Raw genomic sequence first — 11066 nt, 5'->3', positions numbered from 1 at the left:
TGAGGAAAAAACTTTATAAATGAATCACTGACAGCGACACAAAAGTAATTTTAAAAATGCATATGTTTTATTACAAATATACAGTTACTCAGATAATTGCAATTCAGAACTTACATGTTGTCAATACAAAACAAACTACAGTATAACAGAGATAATAACTCCATATTTCTTCGCTTCATGTGGTATAGACATCGTTCATACCATTATTTCAAGTGAAATGACCACTAAACCACAAGAACTGTTGATGTCTGCATAAAGTAACTACTGTACGTCTGTAGCGAGTGAAGCTGAACGCCGAAGGCAGTCATGAGAGGAGGACTCTGTTGTCTTTCGCCCACTTCCTCAGAGCTCTGATGATGTATTCAACCTGGGGGTTTCCTGAATTTCGAAGCAGAAGCACCACCTCTTTTAGCGTCTCCCTGGTACACAAACAGGATATGTGAGGAAACCAGATTAGATTAAGAATGCGCCATCACTCACGTTTCTTTTATCTTTGATTTAGACGTCCCACCAACAGTTTGAAGCATGTTTTTTGGACGTGGAATGTTTCTTTGACAATGATGATGTTTTGCAAGTGTGAAGCCAAACTTTTCAAAAATGTGAAAAGATAAAAATCAAGATTGACATTATTGCGCAGGACGAACATACTTGGACTCTTTGTTCGCCAGTATGAGCTGGAAGATGCCGACACATGCCCCTCTCTTGCCCTCCCAGTAGTTGGAGCCTGGGTCCAGTTTCTCCAGTGCATCGAATGCTTTGGCTGCGTAGTAGAACTGGCCCATCTGAAATCAACAGGATGTGATCATGAGCACCTCATGCAACACGCAGACTTCCCAGACACAGATTGAAACGCCTCGTTACCGAAAGAGCATTCTGTCTCCGCTGCGAGGTTTTATCTGGAACAATACGTGTTTGTGAAGTCTGCTCACAAGTTTGGTTGCAGTTCACAATATGGTGAAAGAACTTTTTTGAAAAATAACACATTTAATGACACGAGTTAAAATGTGCTTGTGCAAGATGTGAAGATAAAAAAATGGAGCCAAAACGGGGCTGTAGGAAATATCACAGAGAGAAGTCAAGATCCACAAAGAAAAATCTGATATTTAGAACCAAATCCCCAATTAATTTAGTCTGGAATCAAGCATGAAGCAAGATTGATCTTAGAAGGACAAATACATTAATACAAGAGGTTCATCAATATACAGTTAATCAGCAACTATTTGATAATAATCTCAATTGACTCAACAGACTGTTGCTTGGATGAAACAAGTGATTTGAAGACGTTGCAGTGAGTTGTGTCTTACTTTTATAGACCAAACAATTAACTGAGAAACTATTCAGCAGATTAATAAATGATGAGAAATAATAGTTCATTGAAGCCCAAATTCATACACATTTTTCTCTCTCCTTCAAGCATTTAGGCCTTGTCAACTCAATAAATCACGTATGAAGATACAGTATATATACTGTATGTATGTGACACATCTGGTATGAAATCGACACGCTTTGGAAATTTGTAGCACAGACTGAAGGGCCTCTGCCTTCAGCAATAAATCACTGTAATCTAACAGAGAAATATGAAGCGAGATGTAGACGTTCGCACAGTTCGGTTACACATAAATGTACCAGAAAAAAAAAAAGGGAAAATACATGTGTTTCCATTCAAGTGGTCACCATAGATGAATGAGGATGCTGTCACCTTGTAGCAGTCGTTGGCAATGAGCTGAAGCAGACTAAAGGAATCGGAGGAAGTGCCCATCTTCAGATAGAGCTCCCAGGCAAGCCGACCCTTCTGGTTCATTATGTCTGACAAGAACAAGACGAGTGTTCAGTAATCCATCATTCACAGGCAGTTTCAGCAACTTTTATAGATTCAAATTTGAAGAAATATTAACCGCCTGTGGGCAGGTTTTATAGATGTGGATTAAGCCGAAGGAGGAAAAATCTTTTAATGGAGATTTCCATTTCTTAGCACAGCTGAGAGCAACATTAGCTGTGTGTAAGAGTGACCCTGAACTCCTCAGGCAAGAAATCTGGTAGTGATTCAGATCTCAGCCTCAGTGAACAAGTATAAGGAGTTCCTCGGTCTCTTTTTCTCCAACTTATGGTCTCTTGTTGTGCTGGCTTTGAGAGCGTATGTGTCGTCTATCTAAAAAGGCCTCGCCTTTGTTCAGCTAGTGCCAAATGCAACAGCGAGCCTTTTGGTGAGAACTACTTATAATATATGCAAAATGTCAACGTGCTGCGTATCGGAGCCTTTTTCCTAAACAAACACCTCACCAACGTTTGGCATTTTGAGCTGGTGTGCACGTGCTGGTTGTCTGCTGCGTTCAGGACTAATTTTAAGATTTTATGGATCATTTTGACAGAATCAACAGACTCTGTGCCGAAGCATCGCCTGATATTTGTTCTCAAAACCAACAGTTAAAGAGTCTGGACTGATTCCTATAATCTTTTTTTTAAATAATGCATCCTATTTAGTTCTGTGGTATATTGCATCTCATTTTATAATTGTGAACTGCTGCTTTCTAATCTTGTGTTTAATGCTTCACTTTGTTATTACGTCTTTATTTTAATGTTATTGCCTCTGAATTTATACAAATGTTCACATTTTCTTTTATGCAGTCGTTTGTTTTCAATTCCTTTTAAACTCTAAATGTATTTAAAGCACTTTGAAACTGCCTTGCGTATGAATATGTACGCTATATAAATGAATTTGCCTTGTGGAAAAGATTTTTGTAATCAAGCATACTGCACCATCATCATCATCATCATCATCATTATGACGGCTATACATACAGCAGCGTGCCAGCCAGCTGAGGTAAACATAGTCATTCTTGATCTTTTCACTTTGAATCAGCAGAAAAATCTGAAAGAAAAATGAAAAGCGGTCAAAAATAACAGTCAATAAGCTGTCAGGATTCATAATAAAGCAGCAGCTCCGTCGACGTTCGACGTACCTCTTCTGCTTCTTTGTAGTTGCCGAGGGCTGCTTTAGCCTGAGCGTAGTTGAAGTTGAACGTATCATCATTATAGAAGTAACCCTGAAAATAGAAAAGTGCAATTATGCAAGAATACACAAAAAAGGTTGAGTGCCTGCATATCCAGAAAAAAAAAAAAAAAGTGTAGGAACAAGTATCAGCTTTTTGTTGGTAGCATGAATCACAGTGAAGGTAAGAAAAAAAAAAAAACACACACATAAATGTTCTGCGTTTGTAAAGCACCACTTGAAGTGACACTATTCACCCGGCGTGTGGGAGTCTTTTTTTTTTTTTTCCATCTTACATACTGATACCACAGTAAAGTAATAACTCTGTGATTCTTCACTTGAACAAATCATATAATATGTTCCTGGTACTGAGCATCGCTAACCTTGACTGAGTTGAGATATATAAGAACATCTTCAAACTGTCTCAAGAGGAAGAAGCAGGAGGCCATGCACTGTCTGCCGGGAATAGTGTCTGAAAGGGGAAAAAAAGAAAGAAATCACACACACGTTTGCACAATTTTTCTTTAAAGCATCAAATTGATTAAACTTCTATTCAGTGTACCGCATTCACTGGCTGAGCCTCCGACCAGCTGAAAGAACTGCTGAGCAATTTTCAAGTGATCCCTCTGAAAGATAAAAGCGCAGCGACACACACACACACATTTGTCTCCCGCTCACTATTATCACATCTGTTTTGCATGTAACTCTTTACGTGTAACAGAAATTACTCACTGATCCAATTTCTTGTCCCAGTGCAGCATTTACCACTCCTTTCAAAATATACTCCTGGGAAAATAACAGAAGATCAGAAAATGTCATCAGCTCTCAGTGTGTGTCGTCTCTTCATGGTGAAAGAATTTCAAAATGAAAATATTTTTTTCTTAAGCAAGTCAAATATTGCTTTTAAGAATGAAGTCAGGGATTTGTCGAGCATTTGAGGTCTTTTCTTCGTTCCTATTGCGAAACCCATCAGAATCCACTTCAACAAGTAAAGAAACATCGTCTCCGCCAACCAGTCGGGTTGCAGTTTACATCCACGTCTGTCCAGACTTATAATATTTGTAGTGAAGACTTTGAAGGAATTTAATAAAGATCAGTGTCACCAATTCAGTATCCGACCAAATGTGGTCATAATCTTCCCTTCTGTTCTTGAGTTACGGCGTTCAATAACGGCCAGAAAAGTGTTTTTGCGGAACATTATGATGTCACAGTGAAGTCGACCTTTTGGATATAAAATTTCATCATTTTATCCAACTAGACGTCTGTGACGTTTGTCATAATTATCATATGAATTCTTGAGTTATGGCCAAAAAACGTATTTTGTGAGGTCACAGTGACCTTTGACCTTTGACCACCAAAATTCTAATCAGTTCATCCTTGAGTCCGAATAGACGTTTGTGCCAGATGTAATGAAATTCCCTCCAGCCTGAGATATCGCCTTCACCAGAACGGGACAGATGGACAGACAACCCGAAAAACATAATGTCTCCGGCCACAGCTGCCGTCGGCGCGGAGGCATAAAAAAAGCACTTAATCAGCTTCACGTTTTGAGATCCAGGGGACGTTAAGTCGCTCTGGAAGTTGAACAAAAGCGGTCTGAATTATTAGTAGAGCAAGAACACATAAAAGCCCTTCATTTAATGTGGAATGATTAAAACATATTCATTTTAACCATGATCATTCACCACCAAGCCTGAAAAAATAAAGATACGAAATCTACAAACCGTTAAAGTGAAAACACTATTATCAATATTAACCCTGATTACAGCTGTTATTATTCATATTAGACTGAGACGGGGTCGATCTGGAGTCTCTTATTGCAGCCAAACAGATAAATCACCCTTGAGAGAACAAGCGAAGCATCATATGAAAAATCATCACCTGAGGTGTTGTCGGCACCAAATCCTGTATGAGGTTGAAAGCTTCCTGGACATCGTCTGGAAGTATAAAACGGAGCATGTGAATCCCGTTATCAGGGTACCTTTGAATTATACATCACGTTAACTGCACCATGAAAACACAGATACAGCATTTACATAAAATGTTGCACAATAAATGATATATGGCAGTGTAAACTAATTATACTGCATCTTTCTATTATTCATAACTTTTCTCTTACTAGTATAGTTGATTAGTAAATAAAGGTCTAAGGATCCGGATCTTTAACAGTTCACTTAAAAATCCTGCAAGCAAATTTCATTTCAATAGGAATATATTCTCACTTTTTGTTTGTTTGTTTGTTTTTCAGAAAACTACCACGGCTACGCACCCTGTCTGAGATAGTAAATGACCAGGTTGAGTCTGGCCTCTGGGATCACATCGATCAGAGGAGGCAGCACCTGCAACGCCCCCTCCCCACCGCGAAACACCACCTGCAGCACACAGGGGAGAGATTCAGAGTGTGGGAAAAGTAGCACGTTAGTCACTAGCGTCTGCACACACCGGCTACAGCTACACACTCGCGGTTTGAGCTTGTGAAGAGCTTACCAGGTTGTGTCGGATAAGCTCCTTAGCAAACTCAAAGGAGCAGGAGGAGATGTCGATTAGGTTCTTCAACTCCGCCTGAGAGGGGGAGAGAGAGTGCACACACACACACACACACACACGAGTCAAGCCTACCACCGTTTACTCTCTCTGAAGAAATTTCAAGGGCAAGCAGGTAATGATTCCACTGTGATGGTGCATGCAGGGATAAGTAAAACATTAAAAAACTAAGATCTCCAGTGAAAGCATTAAAATATTAGCTCCTTCCCACTAACAGTTACAGTCCTATTGATTTGATTTCTCCATTTAACATGCCTGGGGTTTCTCTGATGGTGCATAGAGCCACAAACATGGATAGGGATTTAGTATTACATTGCAAGGAAATAAGGAAAATAGTTTTGAGCAACCAATTATTTGGCAGATATCTTTGCAACAGACATGTGTGTGTGTGTGTGTGTGTGTGTGTGTACCTCCGCTGCCTTGCCATTGTAGAGCCTGAAGTGGTTGCAGGCCTTGAGGTTGAGGGCTATGGTGGAGTCAGGCATGCTCTGCAGGTACACGGCCAACACCTCCTGGGACACATCATAGTAGTCCAGCTTGTAGTAACACAGAGCGACGTACACTTTCAGAGCCAGGAATTCTCTGAAAGACCAGATGTAAAGAGGGTGTGAAACCAGATTCTATTCACGTCGCTTTCGGTGAAAGAGGAAATACTGCTGTCGGTGTTTTTGTGATATTTGTTTTTGCATTTAAATTTTGTACCAAATGCATAACTTCCTGTTATGTTTTGTAGCCGCTTGGAACAAGTATTTTGCAAATGTTAAACATGAATTGAATTATTCACTATTTTCTTATCTTGCTTGTTTTGATATAGTAGTAGAACATGGACAGATCGGTGAAGTCTCAGATATGTTTGGATTGGATGTGTTGTGGGACAGCGAGCCGGTGGAGGTTCTGGAGGACGGGGGTGATGTGGTGACGGCAGCAGCAGTGGGTGAACAGGCGAGCAGCAGAGTTCTGGATGTACGGGAGTTTATTTAGGCGCCATAAAGGAAACTGCTGCAGTCGTCAGTTCTGGATGTTATGAAGGATGGATCAAAGTTTCGGCAGCAGAGAAGAAGAATGATGGGCGGAGACCAGCTATGTTTTTTAGGTGGAAAAAGGCACCGGTGCTGGTGATTTGATTGACGTGGTGTTCAAAGGAGATGTTGCTGTCAAAAATGATTCTGAGGTTGAAGAGTGGAGTGGTTTCTCTTCCAATTGATTTAAGCATTTCAAATGTCAGATAATTGTATTTTATGATAACAAATCTATTTATAAATAGTCAGATTTGTATTGAAATCTCATATAGTATACAAAAGTCATCACAGGAACAAACAGACACAAGTGAGGAAACACCTGAATGCCAAAAATGGGTTTTTACAAAGGAATGCATACTTGAGGGCTTGCTACCCTAACCATTGGGAAGTAGGCTGGTACTGCTATAATTTACCAATCTCTGATGTAAATACATATATTTTGGCCTAAACCTATTTTCATATTTCGCATATTTCTGTTAGCAATCAAAAGAAATAAGTACAGCTAATTTGTATTCTGATAAAAAGTGTGCTCAGAGATGAAGAGGCCTGTGACTAAAGCTGGAAGATCTACTGTAAACCTCATGAGGATCTCAAGAGAAGTGGCCCAAGATATCTAGTGGAATCAAAGTCTTTCATTTTGTTAGCCTTGCTACTACAGATATATCAGCATTACAGGAAGCTACCTCAGCGAGTCTGCTGCACTGACACTTGAATTATCTTTATAGTTTCACAGGACGTGAAGTGCACATAATCTAATGCTCCTCCATTAACACACTCACACCTGTCATGGTGGTGCAAAGATGGCACACATTGTGCTAAAGTGCAGCAGGACTGTGAAACTCATTTAGCAGAGCAAAAGACCAAACCTGTTCTGCAGTAGAAGTCGTTTATAGATGTCTATAGCCTCCTGGTAGTGCGAGCGCATGTAGTGGATGGACGCCAAGCTCAGTTGGTCCTCTGTCACATCCTCCAGGTTCTGATGGAAACCCATCAGCCTCTTCTCATCGTTGAACTGAGGCACGATACGAAAAGACAACAGACAACAGAAGGAGACATCAATCAGAGGTGTCATCAAGATGACACAGAAAGGGAAATACTGGGTGAAAAGAAAATACACCACAAAGCACTACACAACAAAGGAGAAAGATTTTATCAGGTCTGTGTTGAGATGAGAAACAAAGAGAAATGCACAGTAAAGAGAAAGCAAACATAAACGTTGGAAATACCACTAAAATGTCCTCATTACTGAGCTCAGATGAAAGAAGGTGGAATAAACAGAATCAGTATCGTACAACATGAGCACAGACCTGCATGTTTCTCTCATTTTATAACCACAAACTTACTGCAGGGCTGCTCAGCAGACGACTGTTAGTGATTCAGTGATGCAGAAAAGGAAAGAAAAGTTAATATGTAATAGTGAAAACACTTTATTAGTTCTCCAACCTTGTGAGCCAAGTGGAAAAGGAGCCGGTTTTGGAGAGGGGACACTGGCGCTACAGAGAGAAACAAGAGACACCAAAAGTAGTCAGACAGCACGCCAAATGAGAATAATTCATAAACATCATAACCTTGTTCTCAGCGATCAGTATGTTGATCTGGAGAGGAAATATTTTATGTACCTCTAGTTCCAGAAAAATCATCACAATAAAAGCTCCTTCATTCACCATAAAAGACCACTTAAATAGAACTCTAAGCACACTCGGGCTGTATTTCATGGTTTGTGCTGAAAGAGCCAACACCAATGTTACACATCTGTTTGTCGGCCTTTTGTGTCTCCAGATGGAGCTGCATGAAGTCTGATAAACTAAGAAGTGACCTCTGTAGCTGTAGTGTCATCATTACATAGTTTGTCCACCAGAGGGCACTGACAAGTCGATTTTTCAGCTGTGGGATGTCCCATTTATGTATCTTTTAAATTTAAAGGGGGAAAAAAAGAGATTAAGTGAGACATTTTTCTTTATGGTAGTGCTAGTTTATATTGAAATCTCTTCAATAAAAATGGAAGAAAAAAATGTTGTTGTTTTTTTAATGGGATGATACAGTTTATTACTGTTAATAGTGCTACAAAAAGCTGGTGAGCTGGAGGGTTTTTTTCCCCAAATAAAACTGTAAAAAAAATCTAGATCAACGTCAAGTAACTAGCGTACAAAGGAGGAATTTACAGATGTGGTCAGCTGGAATGCCTACCTTTAGATGCAGCCTCCTCAGCCTCTTTATAGAGCCCCAGAAAAAACAGGGCACAGGCCAGATAAACCCACACATGAGCAGGACATTCAGGGTTCATGGTCAGTGACTTGTACTCCTGTCAGAACATGACAAGGAAATATGACAAATGATATCAGACACACAAATATAATATGGAAAATAAGGAAAAGTAAGAAGATAAGTTGAGTGGGAAGATTAGTATATTCAGAATACTATGCAAAACTGACAGTCACATCCGTATACATTTGTCAGACAGGTATTCAACATTTGAATATTCCATGTAGGGTATGACATTGATATGAAATTTTGTGTATCCAGCTACACAAACACACTCATATACAACAAAAAATACCTCCATAGATCTCTTGTAATCACCCAAGTGAAAGGCGCAGAAGCCAATCCAGAGGTCTGCATGTTGTTCTTTCTCTCCAATACTTCTCTGAAACTGGAGATGAAACAGCACACATCATCATCATCAGCAGCAGCAGCAGCAGCAGCAGCAGCAGCAGCAGCAGTAGCAGTAATACAGTGTCGTCTGTTAATCTATTCCTGAGACTTTAATTCTAGGGTACGACACAGAATAATCTTCAGGAGGCACTGCAGTTGAAAAGTGCAGCAAGTTATTCATTAATCCGCAGGGGCCAATCAGCCCTAGTCTTCTATGATAGTACACTGAATATTTTTGGGTTGTGGACTGTTGGTTGGGACATTTTTCACTGTTTTCCAACATTTTATAGACCAAATGACTAATTAATTAATTGAGAAAACAATCAACCCTAAACAGCCCTAAAATAAATAAAGCTCTTCCCCTATACCTTCTTGACCCGTTCGCCTCAGACTTCAATCAATTAAGTATTACTGATATATAACTTGGACTCCAAGCATTGCTGCTCCCAGACTGTGAAACAGTTTGCCCCTCACTGTCAGATATATATCACCATATATCACCACTTTTAAATCCTGTGGCCTTTATAGAATCACTTTTGACTTTTTTTATAGCATGATAAAATTATTAATTTTGTCTATTACAATTTACTTATCTATTTTGATTGTTTTGTTTTAATTATTGAATACTATTTTACTTTTTTCTGCTGGTCAACTTCTGTAGTTTTTAAATGTGCTCTATAAATAAATTTTACTTGACGTGAACCAATTCCTTAGACTTTTTTTATTGGGCTTCTTATATTTCTTTATTTCACCAGTACAACCTAATATAATGATGTGTATAGTGAGGGTTGAACCCTATCACTTCTAGTGAAGGATGACCTGAAAAGCCTTTAGTACATAAGTATTATCCTTATTAATGAATGAGATTAATCTCATTTACTTTGTCATACTACAAGTAGTGTGAATGTACCTCTAACAGTGTCAAGGCCCCAAGGTAATCTCTCTGTTGCAGGTATTCCTCCAATTGGGGAACCTTGGTCTTGTTTTTCTTCTTTTTCTCACTGATGCTCACAGGTGTCTCTCCTCCCACGGCTGGCTTCACGCGTGAGAGGATCTAAAAGAGTGCAAAACCACAATTTGATTTCCTAAGGTTATGACAGAACTTTGAGGCCAACACGAACATTCCTGACATGTATGAGACATGTCAATGCTCCTGGCATGAAATTAGCAGTTGACAAAAACGCTAACGTTAACTCACCATGTCGACAACTGTTTCTTAAAAGGAGGAGACAGCTAGCCGAGAATGGCTGGCTTGTTTATCTCTAACCAAGGTAACGTTGGATGCTGCTGTCTATGAAAACAAAAACTGTTAATTAGCGGTTACGTTCGCTACCCGACGTTAAGTTTCAGCAAACTAATGTCATTTTTCGTTCAAATCAACCAGATATCGCCACCAGATGGAATTACACCCTCTTATGACTAACATGGCCGCGTTAAAATACAAAAATGACACGTTTTTCAGTATCTCTTGGGGAAGTCTGCTATGTAGGACCTTGGCTAGCGCTAGTAGCTAACAGACGGTTTACCACCAGCATATATTCATTCTTCCGCTTTCATATTTTCAAACTAAAGGCACGAGCAAAGGCCCTGTCAATGTAGTGACGCCGTTCAGCACTATTCAGAGTGAAGTGTCGATGTAATCCGCATCACAGCCCTCCCGTTAAAATCTCTGAGCGGGCGGAAACCGAAGCAGGAGATGGCACACGGATAAAAAGCTCGTGAACTGTTTTAAACCGCTTTAAAAGAGTACACGCCAGTGACCTTTATTTTGTAATCAAACGGAGTTTAACAGGAAACTGCTCGTGTGAAGTTTCACATCTCAGAGCGATTTGTTCTTTGTTGCCTAGCAACGGAGCAGAAAA

At 39.7% G+C, this 11066-nt stretch overlaps 1 protein-coding gene across 1 annotated transcript; it reads right to left on the bottom strand.

The window, feature by feature from the left end:
• Window positions 1-45: 45 nt before the first annotated feature.
• ttc26 (tetratricopeptide repeat domain 26) lies at window positions 46-10862 on the bottom strand. Its single transcript, XM_044345832.1, has 18 exons — window positions 10403-10862; window positions 10115-10258; window positions 9110-9202; window positions 8740-8854; window positions 7996-8045; window positions 7419-7564; window positions 5944-6115; window positions 5477-5551; window positions 5259-5361; window positions 4871-4926; window positions 3722-3775; window positions 3552-3615; window positions 3373-3461; window positions 2961-3044; window positions 2800-2869; window positions 1700-1806; window positions 649-782; window positions 46-419 (listed from the first exon to the last, which is right to left on the bottom strand). The coding sequence occupies exons 1-18, from the start codon at window positions 10403-10405 to the stop codon at window positions 305-307; spliced, it is 1674 nt and encodes a 557-aa protein (XP_044201767.1). The 5' UTR covers window positions 10406-10862; the 3' UTR covers window positions 46-304.
• Between the last annotated feature and the right edge of the window lie 204 nt (window positions 10863-11066).

The sequence above is a fragment of the Thunnus albacares genome, chromosome 3 (genome assembly GCF_914725855.1).
Source record: "Thunnus albacares chromosome 3, fThuAlb1.1, whole genome shotgun sequence".
Taxonomy (NCBI): Eukaryota; Metazoa; Chordata; class Actinopteri; order Scombriformes; family Scombridae; genus Thunnus; species Thunnus albacares.
This window is presented reverse-complemented; position numbering and strand designations above follow the sequence as displayed.